This window comes from Austrofundulus limnaeus, unplaced genomic scaffold (genome assembly GCF_001266775.1).
Source record: "Austrofundulus limnaeus strain Quisiro unplaced genomic scaffold, Austrofundulus_limnaeus-1.0 Scaffold28, whole genome shotgun sequence".
Classification (NCBI taxonomy): domain Eukaryota; kingdom Metazoa; phylum Chordata; class Actinopteri; order Cyprinodontiformes; family Rivulidae; genus Austrofundulus; species Austrofundulus limnaeus.
The window spans coordinates 1,262,371-1,281,013 of NW_013952430.1; the positions used below are offsets into that span (position 1 = coordinate 1,262,371).

The window sequence follows — 18,643 nt, forward strand, 5'->3', positions numbered from 1 at the left end:
GTATTGAAATGGGGGTTGTGGGTGTGGTTTTGTGTGTGCAGGAGGGCTCCCTTTTGATCTCTTTTAGAGCAGCAGAGAAAGAGGGGTCCTCAGCTCGAGCTGGCAAATACATTTAGCTGGTGATTGTTCGGATCAGACCGACAGTCAGTCTTGGAAATGCACGGACAAACAAAAGTTTACAGCTCTAATTGGAAAAGTCAACAGGCGTGTTCATAAACAATGAAAGTGTCGAGCAGGAGCTGCGCTTTGATCACTTGTTTGCATTTCAATTATCCAGCCTGCACGGTCCGACTGCTGGCTTTTGTTCACTGCCCCAGTTGTTTCTTGGAAGCTGCACATCATTTACAAACTGTTTTTTCCCCTCTGTATTTATAGAACTGAGCATTACCCTAAACATATTTAATCTAAAAAAAAATAAAGCAAAAATGATGGAGTCATTTGAAATTCTGTTCTTCTGTTTGGACGGTTCACGTTTGAGTTTGTTTCTTATTTTGTTTGTCCAGTTTTCATGTTTACATCATGATATTGCAGCAAAGAAATTGTGATTTACCGAAAGCCACCTTTTACTAATTGAACCTTGTACTTTTAGACTGTGCTTTTACTGCTGTCTAAAGTATTAAGATTAGCCAAAGTAAACCTACTGTATGATTTATTGTTGGACAGTTGTCTGCCGCTGGGCTCAGCAGGGTGACAGAGAACTGCATTCACAGGCCTGAAACTGGACCACGGAGCTGACAGGACAAAAGCTTGCGAAATGTATTTTGGCTCATTTATTGAACAACGGAAAACATTTCTCCCTCCATCTTTCACGTCAGAGCTCAACCTGTAAAACTCACATGTTTACATGTAGTTGGTTTTGGTGGCCCTTTTGAAACTGACTGGCTCTAAAATGTTGTCACTTGTAGAGGTACTTTCCGTTCAGGCTTTATATTGTGAAAGTTTTGATAAAATCCATTGTGTGATATTATGCTAACACTTAGATGATTCTAAATAGTTGACGGTAAAACTTTCAACAAAGTCTGTTGGTGTTCAGAGTCTGTGCTGGGGATCAGTCTCAACTACAGCATCACGTTTTATCTGTAAAACGAATGACATTACAGTTTTGTGCTTTTTAAGCTGCAGTAGTCATCTTGAATTTATCATTACTCCCGGGGTGGAGATATTTTTGCTAACACACTCAAAGAATAAAAACATTATTGTCCATTCTTAGCCTTTTGGTGAGGTAGAATGACTCATGTTAAAGGTTTGATAAAGACCTGAAGATTCTCGACTCATCCCAAACAATCAACCTCAGTTTCCCATCAGATAAAGTGATTCATTGGCAGTGACAGTTTCAGTCTAATAGTTTTTTTTTGTTAAAAACTAAAGGATTATAAAGGAATTATAAAGGAAATGAAAAATAAGACTTTTTTGATTATGAATTAACTTAATCAGTTTTGTTTCCATTATTATCATCGTCATATTTTATAGTACTGAAAGTGTTTTTTCCTCGAAATTTTCAAACTTGAGCTGGTTTTTGTTTTAGATTTGCTTCTTTAACCTTGTAAAGAAAGCATTATAAATATATTCATATCCTAGGCCATAAATTTCTTTTAAAAATAGTAAAAACTAAAACAGCTTTAAAAACCAACCACACGCTGAAGTCAACTGGAGGGTCACCAAGGGTTGGGTACACCCTGGAAAACTCCTCGTCTTTCTGTGAACACAAGTGATTTGTAAGTGCTTTTTGATAGTGGCGTGGGGGGGCTGAGCTCCTGTGTCGGCTCAGGCTGCTTTAACGGATCCAGGGTCGTGTTCTCTGGTCACCGCTGCTATTCTGCAGCCTCCACAGGGGAGGTCGAGGTGGGGGTTAAATTGCTCCTGACACAAATGAGGATTGTAGCTCTGTTTGTTTATCCGGGGTGAAGTACGATGGTTGTGGCTCAATAAAATGGATGAAAGCTGTTTTGCCCCCAGTTTTCTGACGCTGGAATTGCCTAACATTTGCATGGCAGCACTGGCGACACAGAAGGTGTGATTTTTCCCACAACCCAGTTCTGCTCTGAAGATGGCGCTGACCTTAAACACACAACATCCCGCTCTCCTTTGAGGAAATCTGGGATAGTTTGGTTTCAAACTAAAAACTTGAAATCGAGTGATTCACTTGTAAAACCGTATGTTTATGAAAATTAAGGCTTTTTTGTCTTGTCTTGTTTCATCACTTTCACAAAGCCCTGGATCTAATTGATAAATCTGTTGTCTGTTTGTTTTGTGGACAGTTCTTAGGGACAAATCCGCCTGGTAATCCACAGTGGAAGGATTTCAGGATTATTGTCAGGTATTGTCAGAGTCATTTCATTCAGTGCTTTGAGTCTGACAGCCTTTCAAAGCCAGGATCCTTTTCATTTGCCTTTTCTTAGAGAAAATAAAATGTTAAGAATACATTTTATTTTAACTTTGAAATTGTAATTTTAACACAAAAGGGTAAACATTATCTCAGTTAAACTGCAGCCGCAGTAGAGGCAGATTTAGTCATTGTGGGCCTTTAACTTTTCTGTCTTGTCATTAATATTTTTTTGTTTTTACTAAGAGAAAAAAAAAGGTAACTTATTGTTGTTTTTTGTTAATTAAACTGCTGGGTCTATGACAGCTGTGTCCATCCATATTTTTACCCACTTTTCTGTGCAGTCACAGGACTAACAATGGTGTACACTTGTGACAGGTCACCCGTGCACTGCAGGACCTCATGAAGACAACCATTCACAATGTGCTGATGCATCGCAATAATGCGGGTAGAAAAATGAAAATAAATTAATTAATTTAAAAAAGGGAATTTAATTCAACTTTTTTTGAACCATTGACCCTTGGGAATAATTTAGAACCTAACATGCCAGATTTTGGTCTGTGGGATAAAAACCGGAGTATCCGATGAAAGCCAGGCAGGGAGAACATGCAAACCCCATGTCTTCAGCCAGGTGTTGCACCTCGACTTTCCAGAATATTTCCAGTGCTGCAGACTGATCCTCCTCCCCTGTTTCTTCTTTTGCAACACATTTATCACAACTACATCTCCATTTGTGAAATAAAAATAAAAATCTGATTTGCAAATGATTATGTCTTTAAACATCACAGAATTTTGTTGTTGAATCAGGATCATTAGTTCCATCAGTGTCCATGATCAGTGGTGAATATCAGTATCCCAGGCCTCAAACTTTCAAGATTTTACACCAGGGCCATTTAACTCTCTAAAACCCATGCTCTTGGTTTTCTACTTTAATCACTATAAGTTCTTTTAGTTAGACATGTGGTATCTACAGAAATGTCAGAATCTTGGCTGGTAAAAGCCATTTCTATGAACACCCAAGACACTTAAAACTGCAAGGAGTTGAAGACTAACCTAAGTTAATAAAAATTAAAATTGGTTTAAAATGTGCCAAGATGTCAAAAAATATTTTTGTTAAACAGGAGGCACAATGTGTTACATTTGCTTTTGATATTCTTTTAATATTTATGTCACTGGGTTCTGTATGTATACAGAAAAATAAACTAATTCAAAGGTGACAGATCTTGCTTGGCTTTAATTGCTGGATGTTCGTCCCCGGGGCCCCTGAGTGCATCAAACCCTGTGACGGACTGGCAGCCTGTACCCCATGGACCTAAATGATGAGGAGGTAGGTATCAAAAAATGCTTTGATCAATGAAGGGAGTATACGTATTATGGATTTGGACCAGAGAATGAAACTCAACATACAGCAGCTCGTGCAATGAAAGAGGCCAGAGACTGACTTGATGTGGAGAAATGGGAACTCCACTCCACATACAGTGGTTTGCAAAAGTATTCATACCCCTTGAACTTTTCCATATTTTGTCACATTACAACCACAAACATAAATATATTTCACTGGAATTTAATGTGAAAGACCAACACAAAGTGGTATACAATTGTGAAGTGGAAGCAAAATTTTACATGAATCAAAACATTTTTTACAAATAAAAACTGAAAAGTGCGACGTGCAAAAGTATTCAGCCCCCTTTTCCCTGAGTGCAACCAATTGCATTCAGAAGTTGCCTGATGACTGCTAATGACTCAAAAGGGTCCACCTGTGTGTAATCTAATCTCAGTACAAATACAGCTGCTCCGTGACGGCCTCAGATGTTGGTTAAGAGAATATTGGGGAGCAAACAGCATCATGAAGTCCAAAGAACACACCAGACAGGTTAGGAATATGGTTTTGGAGAAGTTTAAAGCAGGCTTAGGTTATTAAAAGATTTCCCAAGCTTTGAACATCTCACGGAGCACTGTTCAATCCATCATCCGGAAATGGAAAGAGTATGGCACCACAGTAAACCTGCCAAGATAAGGCCGTCCACCTAAACTTACAGGCCGAACAAGGAGATCACTGATCAGAGAGGCAGCCAAGAGGCCCATGGTGACTCTGGATGAAATGCAGAGAGCCACAGCTCAGGTGGGGGAAACTGTCCACAGGACAACAATTAGTCGTGCACTACACAAATGTGGTCTTTATGGAAGAGTGGCAAGGAGAAAGCCATCGTTAAAAGAAAACCATAAGAAGTCCCGTTTGCAGTTTGCCAGAAGCCATGTTGAGGACACAGCAAACATGTGGAAGAAGGTGCTTTGGTCAGACGAGACCAAAATTGAACTTTTTGGCCACAATGCAAAACGCTATGTGTGGCGGAGAAAGAACACTGCACATCACTCTGAAAACACCATCCCCACTGTCAAATATGGTGGTGGCAGCATCATGCTCTGGGGGTGCTTCTCTTCAGCAGGGACCGGGAAGTTGGTCAAAGTTGATGGGAAGATGGATGGAGCCAAATACAGGGCAATCTTGGAAGAAAACCTGTTGGAGTCAGCAAAAGATTTGAGACTGGGGCGGAGGTTCACCTTCCAGCAGGACAACGACCCTAAACATAAAGCCAAAGCTACAATGGAGTGGTTTAAAAAAAAGAATATTCATGTGTTAGAATGGCCCAGTCAAAGTCCAGACCTAAACCCAATTGAGAATTTGTGGCAAGATCTCAAAACTGCTGTTCACAAACGCTCTCCATCCAATCTGACTGAGCTTGAGCTGTTTTGCAAGGAGGAATGGGCAAGAATTGCAGTCACTAGATGTGCAAAGCTGGTGGAGACATACCCTAAAAGACTTGCAGCTGTAATTGCAGCAAAAGGTGGCTCCACAAAGTATTGACTCAGTGGGGCTGAATAATTTTGCACATCGCACTTTTCAGTTTTTTATTTGTAAAAAATGTTTTGATTCATGTAAAATTTTGCTTCCACTTCACAATTGTATACCACTTTGTGTTAGTCTTTCACATTAAATTCCAGTGAAATATATTTATGTTTGTGGTTGTAATGTGACAAAATATGGAAAAGTTCAAGGGGTATGAATACTTTTGCAAACCACTGTATATACAGTATTTTTCAATTCAATTCAATTCAGTTCAAAAATACTTTATTGATCCCAGAGGGAAATTAGGTAATAGATTAGATAGATTATTTTTAGATTGTTTTTCATAGATTATTTTTAAGTGTATTTTTCATCACTGATGTTTGTTTTTACATATTATCAATAAAAGTTTAAAAGCAAAGGTATAATGCAGGTACACACTTAAATCAGCAGGTGACACAGTTGGACCTTTTAGGTTGATCTGACCTGAACTCCAGCTTTAAAACAAGAAAGTTGTTTCTAACTCAAAGGGATTTTCCTTCACAAAAATTCATCCTGCTTTAATACAAACTGGTTACTTTTAGCCATTTTAGTATGTTGGTTTGATATTCAGTATTCCGCCTAAATACAATTTCTGAACTCAATATTATAGAAAAAAAGCATCAGAAGGTAATCTCTTATTTTCCTATTTAAGGGTTCATTTATGGGCGTTTGTAAGAGTAAACTCTCCTCAACAGAACTTGTGATTTTTAGACTTACTAGACAAATTAAAACAGTTTAGTGAGAATAATTGTAATAATAATTCAAAACCTATCAAAGGATGATCATATTAACTTTACAATGACAATCAATGGGAAGCCAATAAAGAGACTCAATGATTTCACACGTGTCGATGCATGCTGCATTGTTTAGTTTGGCTAAAAGGCTTGTTAAAAAAAGAGTAAAGAGAAACCGTTTCAGTGGAACAGAAAGAAGCTAAATCCTAAAAACAAACAGAGCAGTATCATCCTCCCAGCACCAAAGCCCCCTGACACTGACATGTGCCTATCTGCTAAAGACATGTTGGTGGTGGGGGTTCTTTGTGACTTTAAATGACCTTGTTATCCCTGTTGGGATCAGATGAAAAATCGCCTTCCTTTTAGCTTTCAGTGGTCAGGTTTCAAGTCAGAAACCAAACTGTGCTCACTTAAAAGGTGCTGGTGCACCAGAGTTTATTTTAAAATGCAATTTCATTTCTTAAAGACATCAAAAATAAAAAGCAAGTAAATCTGTAATAAAATACCATTAAGTGCATCAAACCCTGTGACTGACTGGGAGCCTGTACCCCATGGAGCTGAACAAGATGAGGTAGATATCAAAAATGCTTTGATCAATGAAGGGAGTATATTATGGATTTGGACCAGGGAATGAAACTCAACATACAGCAGCTCGTGCAATGAAAGAGTCCAGAGACTGACGATGTGGAGAAATGGGGACCCCACTCCAAAACACCTGGATGCTCCTCACCCCTCTGTAGGCCAGACAGAAAGCTCATTTAAGCAGCTGGTACCTCAAATCTCTCTTTATTTAGTCATAATCCACATCTCAATAAAGTTAGACTTAAAAAACAGACAAGCATTTCAGCACCTTTTTATCATGACAGATCAAAGCACCTTAATTAGCACAGACTGCTCAAATTTGTTAAGCCAGTCTCATGGTGTTCGTCATGGACAACCCATGCCATGCACAGTTCAACAAACCAATTAGATGCAGATCAGGGAGGCATTTCCTCCCAATCACACCTTTCTAGGTTAATGCAAATGTAGGTTTTGAAGAACCCCAGGAGGACCATGGAATATCCAGGAGGGATGTAAACCTTCCAGATACTTTTCAGAGACTCTGAACTTCTGTTTGGTGCATTAAAACAAATTTCCTTCTTGCAGCTTAAAGCTGCAAAGAGACAACTCTGTTGTTCACAGAGGAAAGCTCCTGCACTAAGATGCTCAGCTAAAGGTTCATGATTATCTCCACACCTGTTTCACGCTTCTCTCCATGGGCAACTTCAAATAAGAAGAGAGTTTAACTCCTTTCCAGTAGTCTAGAGCTAAAGCCAACATTGTGTTTTCCTTGGTGGTACTACTTGACTTACTTCCCCCCCAGCAAAGTTTTATGCACATAGATGTCAGGTCGTTATACCAACAATTTGTATACTCAAGTCCTCAACCTGCCTTGCACTCTCCATAATCCCCTCATCTCAATTTCTTCCCATGTGGAGGCAGCATCTTGTAGCTCCTACAGGTTGAGTTCAGCCAAGAGCAAAGGCCAGGCCACTAGGCACATGCTGGTCTGGCTCCAGTGTCACAACCCAGTTTCTCTGTTCTGAGAAGGATAGCCTGATGAGTGTGAAGTTGCTTCATCTTGGCCTTCTCAGCAAAGGCAATATTTTGTGTTAAAAGCATTTTGATGATATGCTAATTCCAAGGAAAAAGCACAAAGTAAGTAAATGGATTGGAAAATATAAGTCCCTGTGTGCACTATGATGTTTGCAGATGACATTGTGACATATAGTGATAGGGAACAGGTGGAAAAGAGCCTGGAGAGGTGGAGGGATGCACTGGAGGGGCAAAAAATGAAAGTAAGTACAAGCAAAAGTAAATCCATGTATCCATTGTCAGGACAGCATAAAGGTTTGATAAAACCAAGATTTGGCAACAAAAAATAATTTAATCAAAGAAAAGCACAAACAAGACCTAAAAGGCCAATGCATTTTCACTCTCAACTCGTCACATATTGACACTTGGTCAGGTTCCCTCTGTATCTGGTTTTGATCCTTTGGTACCTCTCTTATGTCAGTTATTGATGAGATGGGAACAAGGAGGAGGAGCTTGTTATCATATTTTTTGAAAAGTATAGAAAATGCGTGACAGATAACCCTAATTTCAATTAATCCTAGACATCCTACACTCTAAAAATGAAATGTTGGATTTACTTAACCATGAAATGTTACCTGGTTCCACTTAACTGAGCTGAGTAAATTCAAAGTAACATACTCATGTTCTTTGGCTAAAAAACTGGTATATTGCTTTGAATTTACTCAACTCAGTTAAGTGGAACCAGGTAACATAACATGATTAAGTAAATCCAACATTTCATTTTTACAGTGTACCCTTGACCTCACAACATAAAATTAACCAGTAATCCTGATCCATAATATTAACCATGGACCCCAACCCAAAGACTCTATGTGGTGCAGCAATAACTGACGCCAGAGGGAACCTGGGCAAGTGTAAATATGTGACGAGTCGGGAATGAGAATGTGTTAACTTGTCACATATTGACGCGAGTTCAGGTTTCCTCTGTGTAGAGTTTGGACGTGTCAGGAGCCCATCTCATGCCAGTTATTGACGCCTTGGATAGGGTCTTTGGGTTGGGGTCTGTGATTAAGTTTAGGGATCAGGGTTACTGGTTAAGTTACATTGTAAGATCAGGGATTTTATATTTAGGGCTAATAGAAGTTAAGTTTAGGGTTTGGGATGGTTAGTTGTCATGCATTTTTTTTTACACTTTTCAAAAATATGACAATGGGCTCCTCCTCCTTTTTCTCATCCCGTCAATAACTGATGCAAGGGGGTTACCCAACATATCAAAACCTGACGCAGAGGGAACCTGGACAAGCATCAATATGTGACGACGAGTAGGGAGTGAGAACGTTGAAAAGGTGGGACAGCAAACTTCTGCGTCCATTTTCAGTTTTACTAATGGGCATCAAAGCAAGTATGTATCAAACAAGAGTTTAATATCGGTTTTCTAATGTACATTTATTACTTATTTTAAATAAATATTCAGTCCTTAAAATCATTTCAAACATCCTCAAATAAAAAATATATTCATATATTTATAAAAACGTAAAATGAATGAAACACAAATGTAAAAGATAAGGGGTAGAGGGTGAGGGGATTCCCTAGACTTCAAATATATTTTGTACACAAAAAAAAAGTCATTACAGTCAGACCAGAAAACGTGTGATTATAATAAAATATAGCTGCCACATTGTTCGGTCAGGTGCTATTAAAGCTCTGGCACAAATGTTAGACACTGCAGTGATGGCACCACAGTGTCGCTGAAAGGTTTGCTGCTGCCTCCGGGGCTCTGCAGTGCAGTGTGTGTGACAGTGTGTGTCTCTGAACACAGCCTTCTCTGGCAATACGCTCAGTCAGGGCCCTTCAAGTCTCCTTGAGCAGCAGGTACGAGTCAAACAATTACTCCGTTTGTCAAGAAAAGAGACGTGCAATAAAAAAAATAATGCACTCTACAAAGAGGTTCACAACAAGTCAGGCATTAAGTCAGGGGTGTCCAAACATTTTGTCACAAGGGCCAAAATCATAAAGTCAGAAGGACTTGAGGACAAAAATATTTTTCCTTTTCCTGCTCAGTAATAAACTTAGCATTAAATACTTTAATTAAACAAATTAAGTATTCTGATTTATTGCTGGAAATGGATGTGTAAATTAATCTAGATCATGAACTTTAAAAGTGTTTTGCAGGATTCCCTTATTGAAAGAAATTTTGCAAATTTTCTAGGTTTCAATTGGGGGAAAAAATAACCCAATTTAGTCAATTCTGATCAATAAAATCAGGATTTAGGTCACTCTTTTGCTGAAAACGCTTGCTGTATTCAGACAAATTCAATAAATTAATTTAAAGCAGACTGGAGTGCAGCAAAATCAGCTTTTCAGTAGAAATCACTAAAGCTAAGAGTCTGGTTATTTAAAGACAAATAATTGATATTGTTGCCAATATTTGTTATTGGGAGAAGATTTGACTTTGTGATCATTTTGTCCTAATAAAAAAATACAACGTCTCCATCTACATCAAACACCTGCGCCGGGGATACAAGTTAGTATAATTATTGAACTGAAGTCATGGGCCACACAAAATAAGTTCAGGGGCCTCAAATGGCCCCCAGGCCACACTTTGGACACCCCTGCATTAAGTCATGTGCATCTATATATTTTTTATATATATTTTTTTTATCATTTTGTTAATATTTTCTACACATCAGTACTAAAAATTTGGAGTACAAAAATAGATTTCTTACATTTTTTAACTTCAAAAACGTACAAAATAAACTAAGTATAAGGATATAACATGAAAATGTCTCTAGTTTTTCCTTTTTTGGACAGAAGTGTGTTATTAGATGGTGTTTTTGAGTCAATAGTTCAGTTTCTCCTTCCTCTTTCCATCTTTTTTACTTTGCTTCTCTCCTTTCCTCAATGCTCCGACGAGTATCGTGTACGTTTAGTCCTTTGGCTGAAAGGGTAGTGGATGAAGTCAAAAGGCCGGTGTTGGCTTGGGTGGGTGGGCTGCTGCCCCTTTGGCAACCTCTTCATGAAATGCACCTCACGCTGGTGCTGGCGTGTCCGCGAGCCCTTCCGTGGCCGCCCACGCCGGGTGAAGGCCATGTACCAGCCGTCGTAACGAGCGTTCCTCAGCGCCGTGTAGTTGTTTTCCAGGACAATCTCTGTGAAGATGCAGTCGCGGCCCTGTCCGTTTTTCTGCAGGAGCACAGACAAATGGTAAAACTCTGATTTGTGAACAGAAAAAAGAAAATCCCATACAACAAGTTTCTGATGCGGTTGTCACCTGCAATGACACGCAGATACAGCACCGCCATCAGTCATTACAGCACACACGTCAAGTTGTACCAATTGTACGCAAATTACAGATTTTGCACCGTTTTGCATGTAAACAGACATAAAGAGAAAATCTCACTGATTTATTTTTTTCAAAAACTCAGGTTGAAATTTATTTTACGTCTCAGATCTAACATTGTATTGCATTAGAATATAACAGTTTTTTTTACGGCACTTACAGATATCTGAATGTCAGTATACAGGTGACCGTCTATAGAGGTTGATGTGTGTTACAGGTGGGGGCGGGGCTTATTTCCTTCATCAGTAAACTTCTACAGTGGTGGCTCATGTGTTTCTAGAGTAGCTGCAACACACACTTTCTGCAACAGTGTTGTCAGCCATAAGTTTTGTCTTTAGTCTGTTAAATCTACTGTTACGTTTTCAAACTGAAATCACCACTTCACCTTTAAATTCAATAAAATGACAACCAATAAAGCTTTGAACGCCAGCTCATTTCTGCTCTGTTCACTTTACAGCAAAACTTTTCGGTTATTAATAACTCCAACTGCTGATTGAAGCATAAACATTTCATATTCACATTATCTGATGTATTTTATGCAAAAGTTTTAGACTAAGTTCATCTTCTTGCAAGAAATTACATGTAGTTGTTTTCCTCAAGCATTAAAAATCCCATTATTCACAGTCTCATGCAGAATCTCACAATATGTGTTGAAGATGACGCTCAGCTACTACCACATCAAATTTTAGGTAAATATATGTCAAATTTACTGAGTTAGAATTATTTTTTGTCTCAGGTAATGTTGATTAGCTGTGGTGTGGTCTTAATTTGGGTCGACTCCAAAGCTAATTAGGTGCAGGTCCAGTGATCACTTTCTGAAAATTTCTATTAAAACCCATCCACTGGTTCAAAAAAGATTCTGTTTACAGACAAACAAGACTTGAGGTTTTAGGCGAAGATCTTGTGCAATGAGCAGCACTTGGATTTCATCTTGTGAAGGATTCTCAGCTATTACCACACCAAATCTTAGGTCCGTATCTGTAAAACTGACAAAGTTATAGTTTTCTAAACTCAGTTGGTTGTGGCGGCCATCTTGAATGAGGCTGGCTCCAAAAGCTTATCAGTTATGTTGCTGTGTCTCAATTCATGATTTGCAGCTGCGTCGGCTGTATTTGTCGGCCACTTACATCACTGCCCCGCACTGTAGGCTGTCCCAATTCATAGGCACCTCATGTGGCCGACAAAACCCAGTAAACGTGGGCTGCATCTTTTTTATTTTTTTATTTAGAAATACATTCATTTCATTTGTAACATAAAATAACAAAGAACAAAAAACATGCAATCAAAATAAAATCTAATAAAATGAAAGGCAGCAGCAGAAGAATAAATCTTATAATATCTGCCCCTTTTTTTCATCTGTGTATCCTATGCGGCCGATGGTATCCAAGGATTCGTTGCACTGTCAACAAATTAAACAGAAAATCAAAGACGGCAGAGCGTATTTTAATTTTACAGAAGAGTTTGTTTTTGACGACGGAGTTTGGAAATTTATCACGGACCGAAGAACTGCAATAAATGTAAGTTTAGCAACTTAGCTGATGCATTTGTTCCAACGAGATGTTAACTAAAATGCAGTTACAAGTACTGACACTGGAGCTAAATCCAAATTATTATTGCTTTTTTAAATTTTCTTGTAACATGTTTCTATTAAAACTGAACATTGTGAAGTACACCTTGAAAAAAACAACTAAGGCCATGCAATGTAAAACGTATAACCATGGTAAAGAGGCAGCGCATGCATCTTTTGTAGATTAGATCGTCTCATTTCACAGCCGTTTATGCAGCCGACGAGCGGTCTACGGCCACCGAGCCACGGTCTACATCACGTTACGAGACACAGTCGTAGATTCATGTTCAGTGAATGTTTACCGAAAGTTTCAACCGTTTGTTCAGTGGTTCATGAAGCTGTTTGGTTTCAAACAGACTTATGGCAGCAGACAAATAAATGAGGTTATATTGAGAACACAAATAGCTTTAACAAAACAATTTGTATTGTTTTGTGATGATTGTTTTTCTTTATTAAATCTCTCACAACATGCTGTCAGTGTTTCACAACCCTGATTTTGGCAGCCAGTGCTTTAACTGCACAGCCTCAGGTGGACGAGGAGCTTAGTGATGTGTCACCTTCAGGTGATAATCTCTAATGAAAAACTAACGCAGCGTCCGGTGAGCGAATGCAAATCAGTCCAAAGTGTAATAACCTTACACTACCAGTAAACAAACAGATAAAGCAACAATAAACGTGTACACACACACACACTGTTTGTTCGAATTTTTTGTGTCTTTTTACACATAAATGCACACACACGTTTGACTGTAACTGGCCTGGTGGCTTCAGGCAGATGGTGTTCGAGGCGGGGTGCTCGGGTGGGTGGAGGGTAAGTGGGAGGGGATGGGGGTGGCTGTTTATTAGCAGTCGCAGTGAGAGGAGGGTGCTAACACAGCCTAACATCATGTCTGAAACACAAAGACACAACCAGCCCGGGACCTCTGAGGACCAGGCTGTAGTCTAAAAGTAAAGTCTTCCAAACAATCTCATAATAAAAACCAAAGCATTGAACATTTAATTTACTCATCATATAATCACATCCCTGAGGTTTCTGTAACATTCTGCCGACGGATTCCTGCTAAAAAAGTAAATATTCCTGAAGAGATTAAAAACACCTCAATTTTGTTTCTTCAGCTTTAATCTGGAGGAATAAAAGTTTACTCACTGGAGACTGGATCAAAACACTTTTACACATTGAAATGAGTATTAATTGTTTTGTTACAGTAATGGATTACCGTACTGTTTGAATATCACTTCATAAAATTTTAGTTATTTTTTAGCCAACTTCATTGTTATTTGATTTATTATTCGATTAATTCATTTGAATCCACTTTTAGGGGTTTTGTTCCAGGTGAATTAATAAAGAATTATAATTTGAAATGACACAGGACGTCTACAGTGTGTGGCACAAAATTAACACAATTACCTCATTTTCAAATTGCATTGATTTCAGGCTAAAACTTTAGCATTGTTTTTGTGTTAATGTATAAATCAACTCTGTTGGTCCTCCTTCAGTTGTGTCTGTGGTTTTAGAGATGACTAATTAAAAAATGTCTAAAAAGACAGTTACCACATAGAGTCTGTTTATTTAAAAATGCATTTTCTTTTTTAAACTTTCCTGTAAAGTTGTGTTTTTGGAGCAACAGGGTTTCTGCCTGACAGCGATATTATGTTCATTAATTTGAGAGACATCTGTGTTCTAAACAGTTTTGCTATATTTAACTTGATGAGACAAACGGTGCAGAGGAAAACTCCTAAAAGTGAACATTTTGTACATGTACTGTCATACATCACCATGAATCCATATGAGACCTCAAATAATGACGTGAAGAAAACTGTAACAAGTCATGCTTTTAAGCATGAAAGTTAAAGGCCTGTCGGTCCTAAAATAATGTTTTCTTAAGCAGTTAAAGCAAAAACACACAGACCATCTTGAGAAAATACAGTTTTAAATGTGAAAGTAAACAAATTGTTTAAATGCTAATATAGAAAATGTAACTGAGACTCTGGGCTGTATCTCTTGTTTTTTGGATTTGAAGATTTTAACTTTGAAATTTAAAGATTTTAGACTTAAGTCAACTTTGGTTCTCATCTGTCTGACCCTGAGCTTTTTCTAGTCTGCAGGACAAACACCTAATCCTGGTCCCTCCGTGTGCTGTCCTGCTGCAGCCGTTGACATTTTGACCCGAGCTAATAAGTTAGCCTGCTGTTTGCGTCGGGCTTCGGCTGCCTGATTAGATTTTGTCCTCACCTTGCCAATGAGCTTCCCCCTCTTATTCATGCAGATGTAGAGGCCCGTCTCGGCTCCCTTGATGCGCACTCGGCTCCCAAACGTGTCCGTCTCTACGACGAGTTTAGCTGCGGTGAGATGAAGAAGGTGTGTTAGAAAAACCAACACTGCACGCTCGTGAACGAGAGGACGTGAAAAGCTGACATGAAATGTTAGCAACAGATAAAGTATGTGACTTTGTGCAGAGGCACACAGTATAAAACCTTTGGGACCATTCCTGGAGATGCTGAAAAATGATAAAAACGTGTTTGTGCGTGCGTGTGTGTGGGTGGGTGTGTTTTTGGTGACATTTGGGGGCAATTTTAAGACAAAAATCCTACATTTTGGGACAACTGGTGCATTTGGGGACAAAAGTGGAGTCCCCATTTGGTTTAAATATCATTGGTGGGTTGGGGGTTGGGTTTAGGACCAAGGTGTGAATTGAGTTTAGGTTAGTTTTAGGGTCAGGTGAGGTTAGCCTTAGGGTTTGTGGTCAGGGTTAGGCTGTAGAAATGTAATGGAAGTCAATGGAATGTCCCCAAATGGATAGCTGTGCAAACTTGTGTGTGTGTGCGTGTGTGCGCATGTGGTTTGATTCTTGAAAAGCTGAAGAGACACGTCTTGTTAGGAATTCCTTTTCTAAAAACTGCAGTGACCTCACACGTGAGTTTTCTCACAGCCCTGAAACACAAAACCTTGTAAGTATTAATAAATCCCTAAAAATACAGTGACTAGCTAAAAGTAAATCTAAAAGTGAAGGTACCGAGGTGCCAGTCTGGAAATTAACCATTTTAAAGTAATTTAGATGAAACCCGAGAACAACAAAAAGATCACTTTTATTAAAGGATTTGTTAATTTTTTTATGAGTCAATTGTTCATTAGTTTGTATAAAAAAACAATAATAATGAGCTTGAAAGAACAATACTTGTTTCTTGCCAAATGAGCCAACATTTAAACTTTCTATTCTCTGTGTTTACCTTATTCATAATTATTTAGACTTTTTATATAAAACTTCTTGTCATTAAGTCACCTGTAAACACTACGAGCTATGCGTTTTGACAAATAAAGCTATGTGATTTAAAATCTGCTCTCAATTTAAAGTAAAAACAATACCTATAATTTTTCTGATGTAACATAATATATTGTATTTTTGAAATTCATTGCATTAGCACTTAGTCATATTTAGATTTATATATCAAAAACACTAAACTTAAGTCCCTAAAAACTCACTCCTTTCACATCCTTTTATAAAACGGCCCAAGCCAACGTGTTACTGGGGATGGTCAGAAGCAGGACGAGCCTGAGCTGCAGGTACAGCAGCAGATAAGGACAGGTCTGGGAAGGACAAACTGAAACACACACTTGTGTTTTCTCTGTTTTCTCCTGCTTCAAATGATGTCACAAAGCCCCAGCCGGTTCATGCAGCGAACGCCCGGTCTCTGTGGAAGCCGAGCGCGCGGCCTTCAGAGAGAAACACGAAGAGCAGAGCAGCGAGCAGTGGGGTTGAAGGTGGGGGTGAGAGGGGCACAGGAGCTATGCAGGAAATGTTGTGGAGGCAGAAGCAGGACGACTTCTAATGACTCTTCCAGACCTGCAGGATCTCTGAAGGCTCACCTTTAGTGCTTTGGACAACCCACTGGGGGCTCTCTCTCTCTGAGGTCTGAGCCTCCTCCGACCCCACAAACTGAAAGCACAAATGGTGCAAAGGCTCACCCCCCTTCACCCAAAAACTAAAATCCTTAAAATTATTGCATCTTGTGATGTAAAAGAAAACTGCAGCTGCTCAGCTAATAACATCTAAGTGACCTGATGGCCTTTTATTTCACCACTTCTAATTATTTAATACAAGTTTTGTGTTTTTATTCTTTTAAATGCCAGATTTATTAGAGTTTATAATTCGGTTTGTTTTAATTTTCAAGTTTGAGCCAATTTTGAAAGAAATGTTGGTTTTAATTACACAAAACAACAACAAAAAATATCCAAAGGGCCAGAAAATGACTAAACAAACCCTGCCTGAAAAAAAAAAAAGTTTGATTATGCATGTTCAAGGCCAAAAAAACACAATATATTTTCTTAACTTGTGTTTTGTGTTCGAAAAATGTTAATTAAAGGGGAGAGTGAGTGGAATAATGTCCAAATTAAAACAACAATAATAATAACAACATCATGTTAGCACTGATACAAAGAATAAAGAACAGTAATATTAAACTAAAGCCTTCAAATATGACGTCATTCACTTTACTTCAGTTGATCCAAACAGTGTTGGTGTGAGATTCTCGTGCTCTTACCGTGCGCGTCTCCATCCTCAGCCATGGCGTTGATCTTCTTGTTGGGCAGGACCTGCACGTGCTTGCCGCTGGTCCGGCTGTACAGCTGGTAGATCCGGATCAACCTGCGGCTCACGCGGTCTGTCACTTTGCTCTGCTCGCTCACATGCTGCGTGAAATTAGGCGGGGACTGATTGGTTACCTGTCAGAAATTAGATACGGCATCACAATCATTTATTCACCGATTCGAGTTTAATTTATGATTTTTGTCCTTTTTTCTTTCTTTTTAACGCGCAACGCGGATTCCTCTGTGCGCCATTTAACGGTTCCATTTACGCGCTAAAGAGGCGCAACCAAAAAGACAACAGCATTTAGATTTTCTTGTTTTTTTTCTTGTTTTTTTTCTTTTAGAAGAGTGTAAGAGGTTTTAGGAGGAAGTGTCTAAATGAAGGTAACCGCTTCCAAAAACACGGGCTGCGTGATTACAGGTTGTGCGGAGAGGAAAATGTGCGCCTTTACGCACAGAGGAAGAAAAAAAAGCAAATAGGAGCCAAATTCTCTGAACTGAATACATTTTAGCACTTTTTTTTGGACACTGGCAGATTATATACTTTATTTATTATAAATTAGAATAAAAAAATCTCTCTACAACCTGGAGCGCGGTTCTATAAAAAGAAAGTCCTGAACTCGGAACCCTGTGAGATCATTCTTATTGTCATAATTATTTTTTCATCACTCCCCCCCGCCCTGATGAACCGTCTGTGCCCGCGCGTCCCGTGCCAGGCCCGGTGTTCTAAACCCAGCAGGCCCGCGCGCCCCGCTGCCCCGCGCGCCGTGGGAGCCATCCGATGCTGTTCCGTATCATATTAGGATGCTGCCCTGACCGCTGTGTGTTTAAGGTGCTCTTACAGCTACGGATTTGGTTTTAGTCAGCAAAGTAAAAAAAATAATAATTCAGCTTTACAAAAATGAATTAATCAGTGACGTACCTGAGCGTGGTAGCAAAGCGCAAACAGGTGAAGAAACCTGCAGGAAAAAACAGGAAGAGTGGGTTAGTCCAGAGATCATTAAGGAACATGAACGGAAAGGTGAAGGAGAAGCACTCACAGATAGCTGAGTCTTAATGGGATGGGATGCATGTTGAATGGAGGTGAAGTAAAGGTTTCTGTGGGTCAATCAAAACAAGTTCCCCAGAATCCAGCAGAGGTCAGAGGTAATGACAGAGCGGCTCCAGCGGACACATTTCTCATCAAATCTCAGGGATCCACGGGGAAATCATTAGATTTGATCACCAGAGTAAGAAAACAAACAAACAAACAAACAAAAAACAAAAACAAAAACAAATAAAACAGCTCGAGTCTGGTGACGCAGGAAGAAAGTTTTGGGGGACAAGATGCGCTTGTGGAAGCAGATTCGTCCAGGCTGTCAAGAGATTTATTTTTTTCCTCCACCAAGCTCCTTTTAATCCTTGTCTTGTTTCTGCTGTGGAGGCCTTCAGGTGGGACTGAGCCCGGCTGCAGGGTCCTCTCCTCTCTGAAGGCGGGGCTCCTCCGGGCTGCCGCAGTGGCTCGATGCTGCTGCTCCGCTGAGAGAGACAGGACTGCAGGCAGGACGATCCGTGTCTCTTTTCTCTGCTCCCATCCCATCCCACACCGCGACTCTCTCTCTCTCTCTCTCTCTCTCTCTCTCTCTCTCTCTC

The 18,643-nt window shown here is 39.4% G+C and overlaps 1 protein-coding gene across 2 annotated transcripts; it reads right to left on the reverse strand.

The window, feature by feature from the left end:
- Nucleotides 1–9,804: 9,804 nt before the first annotated feature.
- Nucleotides 9,805–18,616, reverse strand: fgf8a (fibroblast growth factor 8a). Of its 2 annotated transcripts, none has more exons than XM_014005052.1 (5): nucleotides 18,052–18,616; nucleotides 17,934–17,970; nucleotides 16,966–17,113; nucleotides 14,660–14,766; nucleotides 9,805–10,702 (listed from the first exon to the last, which is right to left on the reverse strand). In XM_014005052.1, the coding sequence occupies exons 1-5, from the start codon at nucleotides 18,081–18,083 to the stop codon at nucleotides 10,418–10,420; spliced, it is 609 nt and encodes a 202-aa protein (XP_013860506.1). In that variant the 5' UTR covers nucleotides 18,084–18,616; the 3' UTR covers nucleotides 9,805–10,417. The 2 variants fall into 2 exon arrangements, with proteins under 2 accessions (XP_013860506.1, XP_013860505.1); XM_014005051.1 differs by having other exon boundaries at nucleotides 16,966–17,146.
- Nucleotides 18,617–18,643: the final 27 nt, after the last annotated feature.

Bases quoted from the DNA above. Each gene is read 5' to 3' on its own strand.
- fgf8a (XM_014005051.1), bottom strand. From the start codon at position 18,083: ATGCATCCCATCCCATTAAGACTCAGCTATCT. The intron at 17,971-18,051 runs GTGAGTGCTTCT...TTTTTCCTGCAG, and splicing joins CCATTAAGACTCAGCTATCT to GTTTCTTCACCTGTTTGCGC. The intron at 14,767-16,965 runs GTAAGAGCACGA...ATCTCACCGCAG, and splicing joins TGAGGATGGAGACGCGCACG to CTAAACTCGTCGTAGAGACG.